Raw genomic sequence first — 24,041 nt, 5'->3', positions numbered from 1 at the left:
GCCGGGAGGAAGGCCCCGCGCTAGCTCCCTCCAAAGGCTGCGGCTCGCGGCCGCACCTGCGCCGACCGCGGTCCCCGACACCGTCAGGCCCGCTTCCTCCAGCACCTTCCCCGGAGCCGCCGGTTCTGGTGCGAGCTGACCCGTCTGTGGACTCCCGCGGGGACCACAGAGCGGCCACAGGGCACCCGCGAGAGGCTCCGCCCGGGTCAGACGCTGTCAGGAAGGTGCCCTTAGGCCTGGAGCGCGACCCTGAGCGGCCTGGGGTCAGAGGGCGTGACCCCACAGCCCAGGCCTGAGTGCACCCAAGGGCTGAGGCCGCGCGACCCTGCCAAAGTCCTTGCTGAGTGAGGCGTGAGAGTGGCTTGGAGGGGGCTGCCACTCTTCTGGCGACCTGAGAGCCACTGTGGGCCCGGCCTGGAGCCCCTGTACGGCGACCACGCACCGCGCCACGCGCCTCTGCGGCTGCCCGCCCCGAGCGGCGGAGGGGGAGGGTCGCGCCCTCTGACCCCCAGCTGCTCAGGGTCGCGCCCTCTGACCCCCAGCCGCTCAGGGTCGCGCTCCGGCCTCAAGGGTTCCGCCGTGACCTCAGCGCAGCCTGCTGGGGTGGACGCGCCGCCTGTCCCTTCCGCCCTGGCCGTCGGTTGGCGGCGTGGAACCCCGCGGAACGTCCCCCCGCGCCGCGGCGCCGTGGCCTCTGGAGGCCTGTGCTATCCCGGCGAGCCCCGGCGCGGCCCGAGCGGAAGGACTGAGCCCTGCGGCCGGGCTGTGAGTGCAGGAGACTAGGCGTCTGCCCTCCTCGGCGCTGAGACCTGAGCGGAATGGCGCAGGCAGCCGCAGAGGGCGCAGGCGGCACCGCCGCCGGAGGTGAGGCTGGGGGCGGGGTAGCGGGGCTACGGGCTCTTTCTGCTCTTCCGCGGCGACCCAGCCCCCGCGTGGCCATCAGCGTGGACGGGGCGCCGACGGCCCTGCCCTGCACCTGGGCTTTGGCCGCCAGGTGTGTCTGCGGCGGCCCTGCCTTGGCGCCTGCGCACCCTCAGCGCTGGTTCCCGCCACCCGGCCACATGGGGAAATCGCTGGCGCCCACGCGGTCCTAACCCAGGCCCCAGGGACAGCGTGCGCCCCGACAGACGTCGAGAGTGACCAGGGTGAGCCGGTGCTCAGAGCACCAAAGCTGCCGCCCTTGCACAGCTGTTACTGTGGGGCGAGAGGTGGGGCCGCGCACCTGCGAGGGGACAGGACAGGGTGGAGGAGACCTCGGCTCTCCCACAGCTCTGTCAGAAGTGCAGACACCCAGAGCCTCTCAGCCCACGCTCGTGGTTTGCTGCCACGGCTGAGACGCTCACCCAGCGTGGGTGGAGCGGCCCCAGGGGACACAGGAGTCAGGCGTCCTCTGGTAGGATCAGTATTTCCCACACACTGGTGTTTCCGACGCCCCGGGGCTGATGGATGTCACGGGGACTGGGTGTGTCTGAAACGTTGGCTAGGGTCCGCAGGCTCGGCTTAGGGCTGTGTTACCAGGAATCTCACTTTGAGGCGAGGGGCTCAGGCAGACGGAGGAAATACCCATGCAGCCAGTGTCCAGGCTGGCTCGGCTGGGGGCTTAGGCCACCCCAACTTGAAGGGCTCAGGTGCCTGCTTCTCCCAAACCCTGCCAGGCTGTGGCCGGTGCCACTGCAGGCTGCACTGAACCCACTCATGACCTCCGTGGCAGTACGTGTTAGGTGGGTGGGCTAGGCCACACATCCCCCGAGCATCTGCTGGACTGCAGCTACTGCCAGTGTTAGCCATTTGATATTCCCTGAGAATCCAGGCAGCTTCTTAAGCTTGGCCTGCCCCGTGTGGAGTGTTGTCTGACACCTGCCAGCCCCCACCTTGGGGTGGTCAGCGTTCTCGCAGCCGCTGCAGGGGCTTACTGCCGGACAGGGTAAGGCTTCAGGGTGAGCGGCTCTGCCTCTGCTGCCCCTCTAGGCTAGCCCTGTGTCAGGCGGGGCCCAGGGGCAGGCAGGTTCCCCGGGAAACCTGGGTAAAGCACCAGTGCCGGACATGCAGCTGTAAGTCTCTCAGCCCAGGAAAGGAATTCCCCGAGGCCGCCGTGTGTGCGTTGTGCATGACACGGACAACACCTCGGAGTCTCAGACCACCAGGGGCACCAGCAGATGCACGGGTGCCGCATAGACGCCTGCAGTGTTTGTTGCCTGCGTGCACCTGGACCTGACCCCAGCCTTCCACACCCCAGAATCCACAGTGGGTTTCTTTGTTGTTGTTGTTATTATTATTTCTAAGATGTATTTGAAAGGCAGAGCTACAGAGAGGCAGAGACAGAGAGAGAGGTCTTCCATCCGCTGGTTCACTCTCCAATTGGCCGCAACAGCTAGAGCTGCGCCTATCAGAGCCAGGAGCTTCATCCAGGTCTCCCACGTGGGTGCAGGGGCCAAGGACTTGGGCCATCTTCTACTGCTTTCCCAGGCCACAGCAGAGAGCTGGATCGGAAATGGAGCAGCTGGGACTTGAACTGATGCCCATATGTGATGCCGGCACTGCAGGTGGTGGCTTTACCTGTTTTGCCACAGCGCCAGCCCCTACAGTGTTTTCAATCACCCAAGAAATTGTGAATCAGATTCAAATTACAAAGCATGGGATGGGGTGTTTGTGGTGCCCAGACGCCAGTGTTAAAATATAAAATTGCGGCCGGCACCGTGGCTCACTAGGCTGATCCTCCGCCTGTGGCGCCGGCACCCCGGGTCCTAGTCCTGGTCGGGGCGTTGGATTCTGTCACGGTTGCTCCTCTTCCAGTCCAGCTCTCTGCTGTGGCCCGGGAGGGCAGTGGAGGATGGCCCAAGTACTTGGGCCCTGCACCCACATGGGAGACCAGGAGAAGCACCTGGCTCCTGGCTTCAGATCGGCACAGCACGCCGGCCGCAGCATGCATTTGGTAGTGAACCACCTTAAGGGAGACCTTTCTCTCTGTCTCTCTCACTGTCTAACTTTGCCTGTCAAAAAATATATATAAAATTGCAACTCTGAGAAATGTTTACAGAAATAGTTTACTTGGTTACAAAAAACCTGTGTACATAAGTATACCTGTGCTATATATGTATACATATATATACTATATATATTCATACATACCCTGCACACAGCTCCCTGCACGGCTCCCTGCACACGGCTCCCTCTGCACAGTGCTCCCAGCACACAGCCTCCTGCACAGTGCTCCCTGCACACAGCTCCCTGCATAGTGCTCCCTGCACACAGCTCCCTCTGCGCAGTGCTCCCAGCACACAGCCTCCTGCACAGTGCTCCCTGCACACAGCCTCCTGCACAGTGCTCCCTGCACACAGCCTCCTGCACAGTGCTCCCTGCACACAGCTCCCTGTACAGTGCTCCCTGCACACAGCTCTCTCTGCACAGTGCTCCCTGCACACAGCCTCCTGCACAGTGCTCCCTGCACACAGCTCCCTGCACAGTGCTCCCTGCACACAGCTCCCTGTACAGTGTTCCCCGCACACAGCTCTCTCTGCACAGTGCTCCCTGCACACAGCTCCCTGCACAGTGTTCCCTGCACACAGCTCCCTGCATAGTGCTCCCTGCACACGGCTCCCTCTGCACACAGCTCCCTGCACACAGCTCCCAGCACACAGCTCCCCTGCACACAGCTCCCAGCACAGTGCTCCCAGCACACAGCTCCCCTGCACAGTGCTCCCAGCACACAGCTCCCCTGCACAATGCTCCCTGCACAGTGCTCCCTGCACAGTGCTCCCAGCACACAGCTCCCCTGCACACGGCTCCCTCTGCACAGTGCTCCCTGCACACAGCTCCCTGCATAGTGCTCCCTGCACACAGCTCCCTGCATAGTGCTCCCCTGCACACGGCTCCCTCTGCACACAGCTCCCAGCACACAGCTCCCCTGCACACAGCTCCCAGCACAGTGCTCCCAGCACACAGCTCCTCTGCACAGTGCTCCCAGCACACAGCTCCCCTGCACAATGCTCCCTGCACAGTGCTCCCTGCACAGTGCTCCCAGCACACGGCTCCCCTGCACAGTGCTCCCAGCACACGGCTCCCCTGCACAGTGCTCCCTGCACAATGCTCCCAGCACACAGCTCCCAGCACAGCTCCCTGCACAGTGCTCCCAGCACACGGCTCCCTGCACAGTGCTCCCTGTGGATGGCTTACTGCATCTAGTCCGTGTTCTCTGTAGAGCCCTATCCATTTAGTCTTCAGCCAGTGACCCCAGATGTCTGTTTGTGCTGGTAGCTCCTCGGCCAGCACCAGGGATCCTTCTCTGTTGAGCAGACTCTGCCTGTGTTGAACTCACGGGCCCTCAGCGCGCCCCCTGCAGGTGGTACATAGGTACTGTTTCCATTGTAAAAATGAAGAAACCTGCAGTGAAAAACTTTGTGACTTGCGCGGGTTCGTACTAGCAGCACGCCAGAAAGAAGACCCAAACCCAGGTCTTCTGCCTCGGTGCCGTCTCCTTGGTGAGGGCCGAGCAGCTGGAGCTGTGGAGCAGACCACGGCCCAGACCCCACATCTGTGTTTCTGGCAGCATCCGCGTGGCTGCTGCTGTGGCTGGTTCCCAGGCAGGCGTGTGACCTCCTGTATTGGGGGCATCCGCGTGGCTGTGCTGTGGCTCATTCCCAGGCAGGCGTGTGACCTCCTGCACTGGGGGCATCCGCGTGGCTGCCGCTGTGGCTGGTTCCCAGGCAGGCGTGTGACCTCCTGCCCTGGGGGCATCTGCATGGCTGTGCTGTGGCTCATTCCCAGGCAGGCGTGTGACCTCCTGCACTGGAGGCATCCGCGTGGCTGCTGTGGCTCATTCCCAGGCAGGCGTGTGACCTCCTGCCCTGGGGGCATCCGCGTGGCTGCTGCTGTGGCTGGTTCCCAGGCAGGCGTGTGATGTCCTGTAGGAGCAAAGCGGGGGCCAAGTTGTCTGTGAAGCAAGCAGACGATAGCTGGATCGCTCCTGACTGCCCAGCTCTGGCTCTGGAGCTTGGACGATGCGCGTTGGCTTTAGAAGCTGGCTCCGGGCCGGTGCCGCAGCTCAGTAGGCTAATCCTCCACCTGCAGCGCCAGCATCCCGGGTTCTAGTCCCGGTCAGGGCACCAGATTCTGTCCCAGTTGCCCCTCTTCCAGGCCAGCTCTCTGCTGTGGCCAGGGAGTGCAGTGGAGGATGGCCCAAGTGCTTGGGCCCTGCACCCCATGGGAGACCAGGAGAAGCACCTGGTTCCTGGCTTCGGATCAGCGCGGTGCGCCGGCCACAGCACGCCAGCTGCAGCAGCCATTGTGGGGTGAACCAACGGAAATAGAGGACCTTTCTCTCTGTCTCTCTCTCTCACTGTCCACTCTGCCTGTCAAAAAAAAAAAAAGAAGAAGAAGAAGAAGAAGCTGGCTCCATTCTGCTGTCCTTAAGACGTGGCTTCAGGGTGAACCCCTCAGTTGCAGTTCGAGTCTGCTGTGCCCTGTTGTTCCCGGCCATCCCATCTTGCCAGTGTGCTGCCTGCGTTCAGGAGGCCCTGGTGGAGCTGACACGAGAGTTAGGATGAAGCCGGACCCGGGATCCCCGTGTTCTGACCTGGAAGTATGCCTTCGCCGGGACTTAGTTGGCCACGGCATCGCTTTGCCTTGAGCTGGGACAGCCACCCAGGGCTCTCTAAGATGTAAGGCTCACATGACGAGGGCCAGATCTGGGACAGGCGGCCCCTGCCCTGACAGCCAGCTCTCTGGACCTGGCCGCCTCGTCCCCCTCGGCCAGGACCCTCCCTTCTCCACCCCAACCCCAGGTACTGCTCTGCCCTCAGAGCAGGGAGAGCAGCCCCAAAGAGAGGAGGACGTGGCCCCCACAACTGCAGCAGCCAAGGCCCCTCGTGTCCCTCCGCAGCCCCAGGAGCCCAGGAGCCGTCAGAGCCATGCGTCCCAGAGCGCCGAGGCATGTTTGTGAAAACTCCCTCCAAATCGTGCGAGCGTACGTTTCATTTCCGTTTACAAGTGGCGTGAAACTGTAGTGCTTTCCATGTCTTAGTTTCAACGGCTTTCTTGAGATAAAATTGACATCGTAAAAAGCATCCATTTGTAGCACAGAGTTCAAGGGTTCTAAGACAGAATTGCATGAGTTCCAGCACAATACATCCTGGAGCATTTTCTTGATGCGAACGAGAAGCCCTGTGCCTCCACGTCCCCAACTCTGCCAGCCCCTGGAGCCGCCGTCGCCGGCACAGATGCAGTCCCACGACACGTGGTGTCTGGCTGGTGCTGCCCGTGGCTGTGCCTCCTCCCAGGCTCGCTGGCTGTCACAGGGGCCAGGCTTCATCTCGTGGTGACTGGACAATGTCCCCATGCAAGGGTGACCACAGCCTAGCTCTTACTGGTCAGGGGATGTTGAGGGTGTGTGTGGTTCCGCTCTGAGTGTCCTCCTGACAAGTTTTAACGGGGACCCAGCTGTTGGTGTTGGTACATGCTTGGGTGCGGGGTCACTCTGTTCTCCGATACCTCAGTATTTAATCTGTGGGAAACCCTGAGGTTACAAAGTGGGTACAACATGTGGTGATGCAGCTTGAATGTCGAGCGCCTGCCTTAGTACGTGTGCACGTGGACGCAGAGTCAGCCTTCCCTTGAATGTCGAGTGCCTGCCTTAGTACGTGTGCACGTGGACGCAGAGTCGGCCTTCCCTTGAATGTCGAGTGCCTGCCTTAGTACGTGTGCACGTGGACGCAGAGTCGGCCTTCCCTTGAATGTCGAGCGCCTGCCTTAGTACGTGAGCACAGACATTTACACCAAAGTTAGCCTTCACTTAGGAATCCCTTTGCTCTTCTTTGACCTCAGAGGCTTCTGGAGCCTTCTCCGGTCAGAAGCAGCGCCTTGCGTGTGTCCTGAGGGCCCTCTCGCGTGGGGTTGATGCCGGGTGTCCAGGCCGGGGGAGAAGGAGCACGCACACTCTCGTTCTGAGCTCTGAGTCTCCCCCTCAGACAGGAGCCGGATTCCTAGTCCACAGTGCAGCCTTGCTGCCCTGCCCTCCCATCTGTCTGAGATGGTGAGATCTGAAGCAGTCTGAGAAAAAGCATTTTTACAAGAGGACATTAGTCCTCGGGAGCGAGCCTGTCCTTGAGAAAGCCGAGTTCCGCTGAGCCTCCCGCTGGCGTTGGTGAAGCAGTGACCGCCTCCGTCCCAGGCTGGGCAGGGACTCGTCTGGCCGAGCCGGGTGACCGCCTCCGCCCCAGGCCAGTCCCTCTGCTGCAGCCCCTGCTGACCTTCTCCTCCTGTCCGCGCGTGGCTCCCTCATGCCGGCCTCCTCCTTGAGCTGCCTCTCAGAGTAGATCGCAGGGAACGGCGTTCCTTAGCGACCTCAGTCCTGTTCCGTGTCATCGGTGGAGCCGGCACCTGCTGCTGCAGCCACTGCCCGGCCCGGGAGTCAGCACCGCTCTTCCTGTGTGACTGCAGAGGCCGGGATCAGTGGGGGTCTCGGTAGAAACAGGGCCTTGCAGAGGCACAGCGTGCTGTGGGTGATGCCGGGGACCTGCACCCAGCACGGGGGCGGGTGGTGTGCACGCAGCTCTCGGCAGCCCCCTCTGGCAGAACGGAAAGTAGACTCCGGGGAGCACGCGCCATGTGGGGAGGTGGCCCAGCCTGCAGCCTCCACTCCATGGGAGTGTGCTGAAGGCAGAGCTGCCAGCTGCAGGGGCGCAGGACAAGGGAGGGGGTCCTGGGGAGTGGGCAGCCACCCTATGAGCCACGTGCTTGGCCACTGCCCCACAGGTGGGTTCCCACCATGGCTTTCGCCCCAGGGTCTGGGGAATTGGGTGTCCTTGGAGCAGCTCGTCAGTTTTCCCCTTAGCTTGGGGATCCGGGGGTCCAGCTTCAGCCCCAGAGGAGGGGTCTCCCCAAAGAATCCACCAAGCATAGCAGTGAACAATGGACAAGGCATACTCCCCACACACGTGGCAAATGCTTAGCTCAGTGACACGTGAGAGCCACAGCTCCCGGTGAGCCTGTTTGAGAGCAGAGGCAGACAGTGGGGGATGCTGGCGTTCTAACAGAGAGCCCCGCTCGGTGACATCAGCGAAGCTTTCTCCCCTCCGTGTGGCGGGAGCAGCAGGCACAGCGAGCAGCCGCGTCGTCTCTGTGGGTGGCAGCGCGGGGCGCAGGGCTGCCAGAACGAGGAGACAGGAGCCCAGACGGTCTGGGGCCAGGCAGGGGACCCCGACATCTGTGGGACAAGTTGGTGGCCCTCACAGACTTGAAAAGGCAAGAAAAAGAGTAGAAAATCCATGTCAATAAATTCTGTAGCACTCCCGTTCCTCGAAGAAAACACCTGGGAAAACTGACACCGGAAAGAAAACTAAGGACGGCTCTTGGGATGAATTTAAAAAATCTGATTTGTTAGAAACATTCCCGCAGAGAAAGCTCTGGCCGTGATGGAAGAAATAACAAATCCTACACAGACCCGCGGTGGAGTGTGAGGGAGCAGCCCCGCTCTGATACCAGAGTTCACCAGAACAGGACATTGGTGGCCCACATTTCTCAAAAATCATTAAAAAACTAACAGCCCAAACCTAGTAGTTTGTATGTTTTATGCATGACCAGATAGAACTCAAGAATCAGGTGACAGAGCTTGGCCAGAGGCCTGCCGCATCGGTGAGTGAGGTAGGAAAGCTGCGATCACACGGACGTGAGACGAGACATGACCATCGCACGGAAGAAGACCACTCAGCAAGCGAGGACTGCGAGGAAATGCTGCCCTGGAGCACGGAGCTGGGGACAGATTCACACTCTCGCTAGGTCAGCAGGAAACAAGGACGTCAGCGCTCACCATTGCGCTTAGCAATCCAGTGGAGGAAGGGTGGGCGCAAGATGGACCATGCAGGACTTTGTTCACATTTGCTCAGTCCTGTGACTGTTTACACAGACAACCTGGGGAACCACAGAGCAAACACTAGGACAGATGACGTCACTCAGCACGGCTGGGAGACCCAAGGCAGGTGCACCTGGTGTCACTGTCACCCAAGCCTCCTCCGAGTGTGGCCGGAGCTGTGGGCGGACGAGATGGCGACAAGGCACCGGAAGCCGTGTCGCATTGCTCTCTGAGCACGGCGGGGACACAGTGGTGATTTGTACACAGTGGCCGCGTCACACGTGGCAGAGCCTTGGGGCTCCAGGCACATATGGGTGGCTGCTGACCGCTCCCCGCCTCTGAGCATCTTTGCAGAGATCCCGTTTTCCCTTTCTAAAGCCAAGTGGACTTGTGGCCGCCCCTCCCCTCTCGAGCTGCCACTGCCTCTCTCTGCCAGGGTCTCAGTGAGTGCCTTCCGGGTGTGCCCCCTGGAGGGAGCTTGGCTGTGGTTGTGCCATTGCCAACCTGCCGGACATGGGAAAGTGGGGGCACCTAGTCACCTGGAGGAGCCCAAGGGCAGCTGGCCCACAGGGTCAGGATCAGCAGTGTCGGCTGGGTTGGGACCAGACCAGCTACCCCACGGTAGCTGGGGAAGGGAAGAGAGGCCGTGGCTGTGAAGCCCTGGGCAGGCCGTGTGGACTCCGATGCTGTTGGCATCAGGTGGGGTGTAGAGGGCTGGTGCGACTCCCACACGGAGCCCGTGGGCAGCTGCCACGGCCTGCACAGCAGCCGGACACTGGGCTCCCTGAGGCAGGTGGTGGAGGCACAGTGTGCCTGCTTCGCCTGCAGCCGACTCAGAGCCCGGAGCATGCCTTGAGGGCGGTTTGACACGGAGCCACAGAAGTGGCCCATGTGTGTGCGTCAGCGTGCCCCTCGCTCACGGCGCCAGGCCTGGTGACTGGCAGTCTTCCTTCCGATTCCCCGTCTAAGGAGACAGAGGAGGCTGTGTTGGGAGGAAACAGATGTCGGTGCGACTGGGGAAGCACAGGGCGTGGCAGCTTCTCCGGGGAAGGGACGTGCAGAGGCGGAGGTGGGTCGGGCCGAGCCCGCACGGGGCTCAGCTCACCCCTGTGCCTTCCCTCGCATACATCACCATGCACGTGTGCACGGCACATGCACACCGTCCCTGCACGCGATGCTTGTTTAACTCACATACGTCCACACACACATGGCTTCCCTGCACACCATGCTGTTTTAAACTCACATCACACACACGTGCACACACACCTTCCTCGTACATGATGCGGTATTAAACTCACGTACCTCACATACACACACATACATGCCGTCCCTGCACGCAATGCCTTCACATGCACGCTCACACACTCAGCACTCCCCTGCACACGGATCACATGTGATACTGTTTTAAGCTAACATGTCACACATGTACATGCCTGTTCTGCACGTGATGCTTTATTAAATGCACACAGACACACATGTGTGTGCAAGACAAGTGAGCCATGGCCTCACAGGGACACACACGTATGTGTGAGGAAAGCAGGATATGGCCTCACGGGACCACAGAGAGTCCACTCATCTAAGCCAACTTGAGCCTGGTGCTGTCTGCTACCCCGTGAGCCTGGTCAGGCTGGAGTGGGGTCCATGTTGGTCCCCTTGTCCTACTGGCACAGCCTAGGGGACTGAGGAGGAGGCCGGGGGCAGCGCCCATGGCCTGCTGGAACCAGCATTGTCCCCAGCCTGGGGCTGCTGTGCTACAGTGGGAGAGGTGGGCAGCAGCCAGGAGCCCCAACCCTCCCTCTCTGGGGAGGGAATCACTGACAGCAGGCAGTGTGCCTTCCACTCTGGCCTTAAGGGCTTTGCCCAACCACAGTCCACGTACCCACGTTTTTCCCATTTTCTAAAGACGGACGCAGATCACAGGGAAACAGTGTGCCGAGAGTTGACTTTGGGAAGGCTGAGCATGGGTGATGGCCCGCCGTGCTGGCCCAGGGGCCTGGCTCTGTGGGGCTGTGTCAGGGGCAAGTAGCAGCAGCTGCACACGGAGCTCCAGCCGTGGCTGCACCATGAAGAGGTCAGCGGTGACAAGGGCTGGCCTGGCTGTCCCCACACCCAGGGTCCTCCCAGCGACAAGCACTGTGTTCCCAGGGATCGTGGGAGAAAATGGTCCTTGTGCTCACAGAGCAGAGGTGACTCTGCGTCAGCTCTGAGGGCCATGAACCAGAGCACGCCGCACGCAGTGACTGCTGAACGCCAGCCTCCGTGTTCTCTGCGTGCCAACTCCGTGAAGCTGCCAAAACACCCGCCTGAGTTTTGGGGGCTCTTGGAGCCTGGGGCTAGATTCCGAGTCCAGTCTGCTGTGTGCGCTCGTGGTGCCTCTGTGCCGAGCTCTGGTCAGCTTGATGTCTCCCTGGCCGTGAGAACCAGGTGGCACAGCAGCTGTGCCGCTCGGGTCCCCTGGTGCTTCCGGGACAGCCCGGCGTGTCTGAGGCAGGGTGACCCCGATGTCTGCACCGGCCGCAGCCCCTTCTGCTCTAAGACGCCTCTCTCCCATCTTGTCTTGCAGCCAGAGCTACCTGCAAGCTGCCAGCGACGTGCCTGTTGGCCACAGCCTGGACCCCTGTGCCAACCACAACTCCCCCAAGTTCCGCTCCAGGAACCAGAGCTACATGCGGGCCGTCAGCACCCTGAGCCAGGCCAGCTGCGTGAGCCAGGTGGGGATCCCTTGCGTCCGCTCTGCGGTCCAGCTGGGCACTGGTCAGCATCCCAGGGGCAAAGACCGTGAGCCTGTATTTGGCTCCGACCACGGATCTGGGAGCTTTAGAGGTTAGCTGTTCTGACGTTGTAAGACGGGGTTGTCTCCCCGCTGATCTCCTGAGTCCCGTGACCAGGCCCTGCTTGTGGCCCACACAGGCCGTCTGTGCTGGGTCATCTTCTGACAAAACCCGGCCCAGGGAGGGCTCCGGCTTCCAGAGGGCGGGCTGGTGCGCTCAGCACTGCCCCAGGCTAATGCGAGCCAGGGCACGTTCCCCTGCCAGCCACGGAGGCGCCCGGCGGGAACGTGATGGAGATGAGCAGGAGAGAGGGTGAGGCCCAGTGTGCTGCCCGGGGCTCACTGAGACTGTGTGGCTGCAGCGCAGTGGGCACGGCTGGGCCCAGGGCCCCGAGTGCAGCGCGCTACCGGAACCTCACATGAGTTAGAAACAGGCACGGTGCTTCCCCACGGTAACCTCCTCGTAAAGGGCTCACATGGACCTGCAGTGTGACACAGGACCCTGCGTGGTGCCACCGGGGCCTGGGGGCACTGTGCCAGCACGCAGTAGGAGCTGGGCAGACGACAGCGTGGACATCGGCACACAGCAGGTGTGGTGCCACCAGGACGGGGAAGCACTCACTGCTGGCTCTGTGGGAAGATGACCCGGCACAGACGGCATCCATGGGTCTGAGGCGAGGCCTGGCTGGTGTACTGCCCGCTCACAGGACTTGGAGAAATCGAGGGGCAAACGACCCACAGGATCCAGGTGCACACGCTGAGTAAGTACTGAGAGCACCAGAGCTGTGCCCTCTCCTCAGTACTGCAGAGTGGTGGTACTAGTGCACAGTACAGAGTGAGCACTCAGTGCACAAGAGCCGTGTCCCCACCTCAGTGCTGCACAGCGCTGGTACCAGTGCACAGTGCACAGTGAGCACTCTGCATGAGAGCCCTGTCCCTCCCTCAGTACTGCACTGTGGTGGTACTAGGGCACAGTGCACAGTGCACATGCTGAGTAAGTACTGAGAGCGCGGGAGCTGTGTCCTTCCCTCAGTACTGCACAGTGCTGGTACTAGTGCACAGTGCACAGTGAGCACTCTGCATGAGAGCCCTGTCCCTCCCTCAGTACTGCACAGTGCTGGTACTAGGGCACAGTGCACAGTGCACATGCTGAGTAAGTACTGAGAGCGCGGGAGCTGTGTCCCTCCCTCAGTACTGCACAGTGCTGGTACTAGTGCACAGTGAGCACTCTGCATGAGAGCCCTGTCCCTCCCTCAGTACTGCACTGTGGTGGTACTAGGGCACAGTGCACAGTGCACATGCTGAGTAAGTACTGAGAGCGCGGGAGCTGTGTCCTTCCCTCAGTACTGCACAGTGCTGGTACTAGTGCACAGTGCACAGTGAGCACTCTGCATGAGAGCCCTGTCCCTCCCTCAGTACGGCACAGTGCTGGTACTAGTGCGCAGTGAGCACTCTGCATGAGAGCCCTGTCCCTCCCTCAGTACTGCACAGTGCTGGTAATAGGGCACAGTGCACAGTGCACACGCTGAGTGAGCACTCAGGGCTCCAGAGTGCATTGTCTGGATGCCTGGTTTTGGTGCGTCTGAGAAGACCGCGATAAAGAACCCACAACATACACTCACGGGCTCCACTGTATGCCAGTGCCCACTCGGGGACATAAGAGCCTTGCTACTGTCCCTCAGCTGACGGGCTGTGTCCACGCCCAGAACGCCCTCTTCCCGCAGGGAGCTCTGTGCTGGTGCCGTGCCGGCCCGTCGGTGGCTGTCCGTCTGCCGATGTGGCTGTTCCTGAGCCCCGTGCACTCCCATGGAGTCGTGCGTCGTCTCTGTCCTGTCGTGGCTGGAGGATGCTCCAGTGTACAGGTGGACCCCACACTGTGTGTCCATCTCTCAGTGGACACGGAGGCCTCCCCTAGCCGCTGACCCCACACTGTGTGTCCATCTCTGTCAGTGGACACGGGGGCCTCCCCTAGCCGCTGACCCCACACTGTGTGTCCATCTCTCAGTGGACACGGGGGCCTCCCCTAGCCGCTGACCCCACACTGTGTGTCCATCTCTGTCAGTGGACACGGGGGCCTCCCCTAGCCGCTGACCCCACACTGTGTGTCCATCTGTCAGTGGACACGGAGGCCTCCCTTAGCTGCTGATCCCACAGTGTGTGTGCCCATCTCTGTCAGTGGACACGGCGGCCTCCCCTAGCCGCTGACCCCACACTGTGTGTCCATCTCTCAGTGGACACGGAGGCCTCCCCTAGCCGCTGACCCCACACTGTGTGTCCATCTCTGTCAGTGGACACGGAGGCCTCCCCTAGCCGCTGACCCCACACTGTGTGTCCATCTGTCAGTGGACACGGAGGCCTCCCTTAGCTGCTGATCCCACAGTGTGTGTGCCCATCTCTGTCAGTGGACACGGCGGCCTCCCCTAGCTGCTTATCCCACACTGTGTGTGCGTCCATCTGTCAGTGGACACGGAGGCCTCCCCTAGCTGCTGACCCCACACTGTGTGTGTCCACCTCTGTCGGTGGACACGGGGGCTTCCGCTAGCCGCTGACCCCACACTGTGTGTGTCCATCTCTATCAGTGGACACGGGGCCTCCCCTAGCCGCTGACCAGTGCTGCTGGGTGTGCAGCCTGCACTCGTGTCCACAGCCGACATTCAGGTCCCTGGTGCATAACCGGGAGGGGCTGGGCTCCATACTCACTCTCAGCAGTTACGCTGTTGCGTCCCCACAGTGTCACGCCCGTGGGGTCCCCGAGACGCTCGCTCGGCTTCCTCGTCCTGGATCCTGCCCCTCACCCGTTTCTCCTGCATCTGTCTGGGAGCAACTTGAGTCCCAGTTCTGAGAGGCATCAGCCACGTGGACGATGGCCACGGCCGGCCTTGTCTGGAAGCCCCAGGGTGAGCCGGCTCAGCAGAGCCGTCTGGAGACCAGGCCGCCCTCCCCTGCTGGGCCAGCTTGCGATCCCAGCCTTCCTGGCACCTGTCATGTTTGGGGGAAGGGGACCCACCCCATCCCTGGGCTGCCCAGGGAGTGTCCATGGCTGGTGGCTCCGCAGGGGCCTGGCCGGAGCCTCAGACTCGCACTTGGGACAGGCACCTGCGTGTTCCTGGCGTCTCCTCGAGGGCAGAGGTCACGGGGCAGGGCAGGGTCCCCCCTGGGAGGAGTGGCTGCAGCCGCGGGGGTCTAAGTCCACACAGGTGAACACTCAGGCTGGAAGAAGTCTGTGGAACACAAAAAGCCGTCTTTGCACTGGTACGAGGGTCTCCGGTTTTCGCCCACCTTCTCCCCTGGACTGTCTGTCTCTGCGCAGTCGGAAATCCTCAGAGCCCTCGTCCTCAGCCCGGGGGCCCCTCGCTCATGCTGCGGCCTGCGCTGCTTGGAGCAGCCATCCTCTCCCCGCCCCGGCAGACACCCCCAGCATCGGGAAACGAGTCGTACCTGGTTCCCACCGTGCGAACAGCCCGAGCAGAGCAGTTGAGCGCGGCCTCCTGCCCTGGGGCCTGTGGGTGTCTGCTGCTTCCAGCCCAGGCTCAGCCTCTCCGCCCTGGTCTCGTCATGTCCCAGCCATGGGTTTCCACATGAAACGTCTCAAGTGGGTTCACAGGGACCACGTGGGACCTCCGGGAGGCCCACATTTCCCAGTCGCTGCCCTAGGCAAAGGCCCTTGGCTCAGCGAGGGTCCGGCCCTGGGAGCCCCCACCCCTGTGCCACCTGCGCCCACAGCCAGGGGCTTTTAGTTCCCAGAGTGGAGAAACAACGCCCACATCTGCTCAGCCATCCACTGACGCGTGCACTCCCTACCCCAGGCCTGATGGGGAGGCCCTGCAGGGTTGGGGCTGCAGGTGGCTTTGTGCAGGCATTAGCGCCATGCCCCCGTCCCCTCGCCCCTGTACTGAGGCCAGCTGCCTTGGTGTGAGCTGCAAGCGCATGTCCCCCATGTCCCCCACGTTTGTGAGTGGTTTCCGTGGCCAAGAACACAGCAGCCACACTCTTACCTATGTGCTCACAGCACAGCCAGGCCCACTCCACTGCTGTCCCCAGCACAACGGCATCGCTGACCTCACGGAGCATGGCAGCTGCCTGAGCACCTGCCCCCTGGGGCCAGGGAGCCCTGGCTGTCCTGAGGCGGCTGCTCGTCTGCTTTCGCGGGGAGTGACCCAGGGAGTGTCTCCAGGCCCAGCGGATCCCCAGTGCTGGTGTCAGACGAGCTGTGCTGACCGCGGGCCTAGGGCGGCAGTGGCTGCTGACCTCTGGGACAGCCCTGGCTGGGCCGCCCTCAGCTGTGCCGTTCTTATTCCAGATGAGCGAGGCCGAGGTGAATGGGCATCTGGAGTCGGTCTGTGAGTCAGTCTTCAGTGAGGTAGAGTCCCAGGCCATGGACGCCCTCGACCTCCCCGGGTGTTTCCGCACCAGGAGCCACAGCTACCTGCGCGCCATTCAAGCTGGCTACTCCCAGGACGATGAGTGTGTCCCCGCACTCACGCCCTGCGACATGACCTCAGCCGTCAGGCCCACCACAGGTGAGACGCGCCGGGAACGCCGGGAGCTGGGGTGCCGCATCGGCTTTGCCTGTGGCAGTCGCCCAGATGGCAGGGGGCTCTGAAGCGCTGCTTTCTCCTGTGCTCTCCTTCATCTTAGAAGGGAATCTGCTGCGCACCACGTGTCGTAAATCACCAAGGATAGTTTGTGTAGCATTTGGTGTAGGAGGCCGAAGTGCCGGCATTTAAACGTGAATGCGTCTTTATTGATAGTGCATACCTGGGTGCAGATGGAGAGGTGTTTTGTTGTACATTTATTTTCTTTCATGGTTCTTAAGTAGCTTTGCAGTTACATCCAAAGCCTTATTTTCAGAAACACCCCAAAGAGATCTCTTTGAAGAATACACTCCTTTCAACTGAATTCTTTATGTAAGCCTGAGAATTCAAAGATCCGTTGTTGTCAGGAAGTCTTAGCTATATGCACACAGATGCGTGATTTCAGTGTCACCGTAACAGGGCATCAGGCGAGAGTGTGAGCGGCTCCACGACAATGTCTGGGGACGCTCTGCCCTTACCATTGACGCTCAGGACTCACGTCTCCGCATTCTGTCTGCAGGCAGCTGGGGGCTGAGCCAAAATGCCCCTCCCCTCCCCTCCCATGGACCCACATGGCCCCTCCCCTCCATCCCAGGGACTCACACGGCCCCTCCCCTCCATCCTAGGGACACACACGGCCCCTCCCCTCCCCTCCCCTCCTAGGGACCCACACAGCACCCCTCCATCCCATGGACCCACACAGCCCCCCCTACATCCCATGGACCCACATGGTCCTTCCCCTCCATCCCAGGGACCCACACAGCCCCTCCCTAGGATGGCCCCTCCCCTCCCCTCCTAGGAACACACACAGCTCCCCCCTCCATCCCATGGACTTACACGGCCCCCCCTACATCCCATGGACCCACATGGCCCCTCCCCTCCATCCCAGGGACTCGCACAGCCCCTCCCCTCCATCCCAGGGACCCACACGGCCCCTCCCCTCCATCCCATGGACCCACATGGCCCCTCCCCTCCATCCCAGGGACTCACACGGCCCCTCCCCTCCCCTCCTAGGGACCCACACAGCCCCCCCTTCCATCCCATGGACCCACATGGCCCCCCCTCCATCCCATGGACCCACACGGCCCCCCCTCCATCCCAGGGACCCACACGGCCCCTCCCCTCCATCCCAGGGACCCACACAGCCCCTCCCTAGGATGGCCCCTCCCCTCCCCTCCTAGGAACACACACAGCTCCCCCCTCCATCCCATGGACTTACACGGCCCCCCCTACATCCCATGGACCCACATGGCCCCTCCCCTCCATCCCAGGGACCCGTACAGCCCCTCCCCTCCATCCCAGGGACCCACACGGCCCCTCCCCTCCATCCCATGGACCCACATGGCCCCTCCCCTCCATCCCAGGGACTCACACGGCCCCTCCCCTCCCCTCCTAGGGACCCACACAGCCCCCCCTTCCATCCCATGGACCCACACGGCCCCCCCTCCATCCCAGGGACCCACACGGCCCCTCCCCTCCATCCCAGGGACCCATATGGTCCCTCCCCTCCATCCCAGGGACCCACACAGCCCCTCCCTAGGATGGCCCCTCCCCTCCCCTCCTAGGAACACACACAGCTCCCCCCTCCATCCCATGGACTTACACGGCCCCCCCTACATCCCATGGACCCACATGGCCCCTCCCCTCCATCCCAGGGACCCGTACAGCCCCTCCCCTCCATCCCAGGGACCCACACGGCCCCTCCCCTCCATCCCATGGACCCACATGGCCCCTCCCCTCCATCCCAGGGACTCACACGGCCCCTCCCCTCCATCCTAGGGACACACATGGCCCCTCCCCTCCATCCTAGGGACACACACGGCCCCTCCCCTTCTCTCCCCTCCTAGGGACCCACACAGCCCCCCCTTCCATCCCATGGACCCACACGGCCCCCCCTCCATCCCATGGACCCACACGGCCCCCCCTCCATCCCAGGGACCCACACGGCCCCTCCCCTCCATCCCAGGGACCCACACGGCCCCTCCCCTCCATCCCAGGGACCCACACGGCCCCTCCCCTCCATCCCAGGGACCCACACGGCCTCTCCCCTCCATCTCATGGACCCACATGGCCCCTCCCCTTCCATCCCATAGACCCACACGGCCCCTCCCCTTCCATCCCAGGGACCTGCTCGGACCCTCCCATGACATCCCAGGAGCCCCTCCCACCATGGGCCTGAGGCGGGCAGCAGGATTGTGGTCACAGGGCCCCCCCTCCCCTCCATCCCATGGACCCACACGGGCCCTCCCCTGGCATCCCAGGATTCCTCCTCCTCAGGATGGGCCTGAGGCAGGCCAGCAAGAGTGTGCTCACAGGGCCCCTCCCCTGGCATCCCAGGAGCCCCTGGGGAGGGCCTGAGGTGAGCCACAGGAGCATGCTCACAGCCCCCCACCCCGGGATGGGCAGCAGGAGCGTGCCCACACGGCCCCTCCCCTCCCCTCCCAGGGACCCACACGGCCCCTCCCCTCCATCCCAGGGACCCACACGGCCCCTCCCCTCCATCCCAGGGACCCACACGGCCCCTCCCCTCCCCTCCCAAGGACCCACACGGCCCCTCCCCTCCCCTCCCAGGGACCCACACGGCCCCTCCCCTGGCATCCCTGGAGCTCCCCGAGAGCGGCCTATTGCGGGCAGCCGGAGTGTGCGCACAGGCCCCTGTGCCACTGGCCCTTTATCAGAATAGTGTCCTGGAGCCCGTGAAGTGGTTCTGGGAACATCTAACTCTCATTTCACACACGGCTTCCTTCTCATCTCTGAAGTGATTCACTGGGCAGATTCTCTTGTCTAAATATGCATCACATCCAGTTTTTCTAGGGAGGGAATATTATTGATACGGCGGCGCAAGATGGTGTAAATTAGATTATAATGGTTTTTCTCTGGGTCAGGGATTGTGTGAACAAATGTCACAGCTGGTTCTCAGAGTCATTAAAACTAAGGGAGTCTCGGGAGCCCGACGGGCACCAGCAGTGGCTCTCACTGTCGCCTGCTCCTTGCCCAGGGCGGTCTCAGGGCCAGCAGGAGCCCCTGCGCCAGGAGCGGGTGGGCTGCACACAGGAGTCTCCAGTTGAGAACCGCAGCGGGCAGGAGACAGGCTTTCCGACTGCTGTCTGCGTAGGTCTCTGTGGGGCTGAGTTTGAAGAAGCTCCAGAGATTTCCCATTCGTGGCGCCTCACCAGCTGCTGAGTGAAGCCCCCTCCTCCTCCCACAATCACATCCCGGGGACCTTTCCCCTCCCCCGGCTCGCTCTTCCCAAATCTCCTCACCTGCGCACCACTGCCTGTGCCGTCTGCTCAGCTCCAGTTTCTTCCTCCTGGCTCCTTGCAGTGCATAAGCTTTGAGAGCGCTGAGTTAAAAACAGATTATTTAGCTTCATAAAGTTCAGAGTATTCCAACAACAGACAGAGAGAAGGAAACACCTCTGCTGCCCAGAAAACAGATAGGTGCTGTGGTGTCTTAGTGAACTCGCCGTTGGGGTCCGGTTGTCTTTCTTGCAGTGATTGAAGGACAGCTCCACAGTGGGACGAGAAGAAGGGCGCCATGTGTGGTCGGGGTGGTGATCACCCAGAGTAAATCCACGCCTGCCGTCTCAGGAACAGCAGCCTGGCTGTGGGCTCCGGTCCCGCAGTCTCCCTTCTGAGTCCCCGCGCTCCAGGAAACAGGGACAATGCACCCTCAACAGTTTCCTATGAGATGTGTCTAGAATGTAGACTGTGCCTGTGAAAGCTCCTTCTCTAGTGCACACGGACACAGGTGCAGTGGACCCTGGCCACGTGCACACCCAGCCACCACTGCCCTCCACACAGGTGCAGTGGGCCCTGGCCACGTGCACACCCAGCCACCACTGCCCTCCACACAGGTGAAGTGGGCCCTGGCCACGTGCACACCCAGCCACCGCTGCCCTCCACACAGGTGCAGTGGGCCCTGGCCACGTGCACACCCAGCCACCGCTGCCCTCCACACAGGTGAAGTGGGCCCTGGCCACGTGCACACCCGGCCACCGCTGCCCTCCACACAGGTGAAGTGGGCCCTGGCCACGTGCACTCCCAGCCACCACTGCCCTCCACACAGGTGAAGTGGGCCCTGGCCACGTGCACACCCAGCCACCACTGCCCTCCACACAGGTGCGGTGGGCCCTGGCCATGCACACCCAGCCACCACTGCCCTCCACACAGGTGAAGTGGGTCCTGGCCACGTGCACACCCAGCCACCACTGCCCTCCACACAGGTGAAGTGGGCCCTGGCCACGTGCACACCCAGCCACCACTGCCCTCCACACAGGTGAAGTGGGCCCTGGCCACGTGCACACCCAGCCACCACTGCCCTCCACACAGGTGAAGTGGGCCCTGGACACTGCACACCCAGCCACCTCTGCCCTCCACACAGGTGCAGTGGACCCTGGCCACGTGCACACCCAGCCACCACTGCCCTCCACACAGGTGCAGTGGACCCTGGCCACGTGCACACCCAGCCACCGCTGCCTTCCACACAGGTGCAGTGGACCCTGGCCACGTGCACACCCAGCCACCACTGCCCTCCACACAGGTGCAGTGGACCCTGGCCACGTGCACACCCGGCCACCACTGCCCTCCACACAGGTGCGGTGGGCCCTGGCCATGCACACCCGGCCACCACTGCCCTCCACACAGGTGAAGTGGGCCCTGGCCACGTGCACACCCAGCCACCACTGCCCTCCACACAGGTGAAGTGGGCCCTGGCCACGTGCACACCCAGCCACCACTGCCCTCCACACAGGTGAAGTGGGCCCTGGACACTGCACACCCAGCCACCTCTGCCCTCCACACAGGTGCAGTGGACCCTGGCCACGTGCACACCCAGCCACCACTGCCCTCCACACAGGTGCAGTGGACCCTGGCCACGTGCACACCCAGCCACCGCTGCCTTCCACACAGGTGCAGTGGACCCTGGCCACGTGCACACCCAGCCACCACTGCCCTCCACACAGGTGCAGTGGACCCTGGCCACGTGCACTCCCAGCCACCACTGCCCTCCACACAGGTGAAGTGGGCCCTAGCCACTGCACACCCAGCCACCACTGCCCTCCACACAGGTGCAGTGGACCCTGGCCACGTGCACACCCGGCCACCACTGCCCTCCACACAGGTGCGGTGGGCCCTGGCCATGCACACCCGGCCACCACTGCCCTCCACACAGGTGAAGTGGGCCCTGGCCACGTGCACACCCAGCCACCTCTGCCCTCCACACAGGTGCAGTGGACCCTGGCCACGTGCACTCCCAGCCACCACTGCCCTCCACACAGGTGAAGTGGGCCCTGGACACTGCACACCCAGCCACCTCTGCCCTCCACACAGGTGCAGTGGGCCCTGGCCACGTGCACACCCAGCCACCACTGCCCTCCACACAGGTGAAGTGGGCCCTGGCCACTGCACACCCAGCCACCTCTGCCCTCCACACAGGTGCAGTGGGCCCTGGCCACTGCACACCCAGCCACCTCTGCCCTCCACACAGGTGCAGTGGGCCCTGGCCACGTGCACTCCCAGCCACCGCTGCCCTCCACACAGGTGAAGTGGGCCCTGGCCACTGCACACCCAGCCACCTCTGCCCTCCACACAGGTGAGGTGGACCCTGGCCACTGCACACCCGGCCACCTCTGCCCTCCACACAGGTAAAGTGGACCCTGGCCACTGCACACCCGGCCACCTCTGCCCTCCACACAGGTGCAGTTGACCCTGGCCACTGCACACCCAGCCACCTCTGCCCTCCACACAGGTGCAGTGGACCCTGGCCACGTGCACACCCGGCCACCTCTGCCCTCCACACAGGTGAAGTGGACCCTGGCCACTGCACACCCAGCCACCTCTGCCCTCCCCATGCCCTTCCTGTGCTTGGTCTCAGTCAACGAGCATGGCCTCCCACGGTGTGTGGCCAGGGTTTCCCCAGCTGAGGCCAGGGCATCCAGATGGCAGGGGCCTCCCCTTGTGGGTGGGCCCTGCACAGTCGAGGGCCTGAATGGGGCACAGAGCCCAAGCTTTCCCCTGAGAAACAGGCTTCCTCTGACTCCCAGCTGAGAGCTGTGACGGCTGCTCCGCCTGGGCCACCAGCATCCTCTCGGGCACCAGCCTCGTCATGTACTGAGTGTGTGCACCTGTGCGTGACACATGTGGGAGTGTGCACGTGTGTGTGCGGATGTATGTGCATGACTGGGAGTATGCATATGAGTGTGTGTGAGTGCACACGTGTGTGTGTAGATGTATGTGAGACTGGGAGTGTGCATGAGAGTGAGTGTGCACCTGTGCATGTGTGTATGCAGGACTGTGTGGGAGTGTGCACCACCTGTGCATGAGTGTGTACACATGTGTGCATGACTGTGTGGAAGTGTGCATGTGAGAATGTGTGAGTGTGTACCTGTGCATGAGTGTGTATGTATGTGTGTGCATGACTGAGTGTGCATGACTGTGTGGGAGTGTGCACCACCCGTGCATGAGTGTGTATGTGTGTGACTGCGTATGAATGTGCATGTGTGTACATACATGTGGATGTGGGTGTGTACTTGTACATAAGTGTGTGTGTATGTGTGTGTGCATGACGATGTGAGTGTGCATGTGAGAGTATGTGGGAGTGTGCACCACCCGTGCATGAGTGTGTATGTGTGTATGCATGTGTGCATGACTGTGTGAGTGTGCATGTGAGTATGTGTGGGAGTGTGCACCTGTGTATGTGTGTGTGCATGACTGTGTGGGAGTGTGCACCACCCGTGCATGAGTATGTATGTGTGTGACTGTATGAATGTGCATGTGTGAGTGCACATGTGTGTACGTACATGTGGGTGTGGGTGTGCACTTGTACATGAGTGTGTATGTATGTGTGTGTGCATGACGATGTGAGTGTGCATGAGAGTATGTGTGGGAGTGTGCACCACCCGTGCATGAGTGTGTATGTGTGTGACTGTGTATGAATGTGCATGTGTGAGTGCACATGTGTGTACGTACATGTGGGTGTGGGTGTGTACTTGTACAAGAGTGTGTGTGTATGTGTGTGAGTGCATGTGAGTATGTGTGGGAGTGTGCACCTGTGTGTGTATGTGTGCATGACTGTGTGGGAGTGTGCACCACCCGTGCATGAGTGTGTATGTGTGTGTGACTGTGTGTACCGGTGCATGAGTGTGTATGTGTGTGCGACTGTGTGTGTACCTGTGCATGAGTGTGTATGTGTGTGACTGTGTGTATGAATGTGCATGTGTGAGTGCACATGTGGATGTGGGTGTGTACTTGTACATAAGTGTGTATGTATGTGTGTGTGCATGACTATGTGAGTGCATGTGAGTATGTGTGGGAGTGTGCACCTGTGTGTGTATGTGTGCATGACTGTGTGGGAGTGTGCACCACCCGTGCATGAGTGTGTATGTGTGTGTGACTGTGTATGAATGTGCATGTGTGAGTGCACATGTGGGTGTGGGTGTGCACTTGTACAAGAGTGTGTGTGCATGACGATGTGAGTGCATGTGAGAGTGTGTGGGAGTGTGCACCACCCGTGCATGAGTGTGTGTGTGTACCCGTGCATGAGTGTGTATGTGTGTGACCATGTGAGCTTACTTGTACACACACACTTCCGAGGCTCCTGCTCCTCTGAGGAGCCCTCCCAGCCACACCCTGCAGGCCGCATCTCCCAGCCCCCCACTGAAGTGTCACCTGGAAACAGTGGGGAAATTCAGAATCCCAGCAGAACTTCGGCCCTGGGGCCGGTGGTGTGGTGCACTGGCGTAAGCCACCCTGTGCCACGCCAGCACCCAATACCCCAGCACCACTTGAGTCCTGGCTGCTCCACTAAAAAAGAAGCCTCGGTCCTGGTGGCAGGGCTGGAGGAACTTGGCTAA

At 61.7% G+C, this 24,041-nt stretch overlaps 1 protein-coding gene across 6 annotated transcripts in view; it reads left to right on the top strand.

Annotated features, from left to right (window-relative positions):
- The window catches only part of DLGAP2 (DLG associated protein 2), a 571,440-nt gene that overhangs the window by 508,116 nt on the left and 39,283 nt on the right, over nt 1–24,041 (top strand). For 5 of the 6 annotated variants that reach the window (XM_070047249.2, XM_070047250.2, XM_089302832.1 and 2 more), the window contains 2 exons: nt 11,409–11,556; nt 15,916–16,135. In XM_070047249.2, the coding sequence (XP_069903350.2) occupies nt 11,409–11,556; nt 15,916–16,135 (368 nt within the window). Of the gene's footprint in view, nt 1–535; nt 865–11,408; nt 11,557–15,915; nt 16,136–24,041 lie in introns of those variants that run through there. The other variant, XM_089302833.1, reaches the window with a different exon arrangement.

This window comes from Oryctolagus cuniculus, chromosome 8, assembly GCF_051225735.1.
Source record: "Oryctolagus cuniculus isolate XC-2025 breed Fujian yellow rabbit chromosome 8, ASM5122573v1, whole genome shotgun sequence".
NCBI lineage: Eukaryota > Metazoa > Chordata > Mammalia > Lagomorpha > Leporidae > Oryctolagus > Oryctolagus cuniculus.
This window is presented reverse-complemented; position numbering and strand designations above follow the sequence as displayed.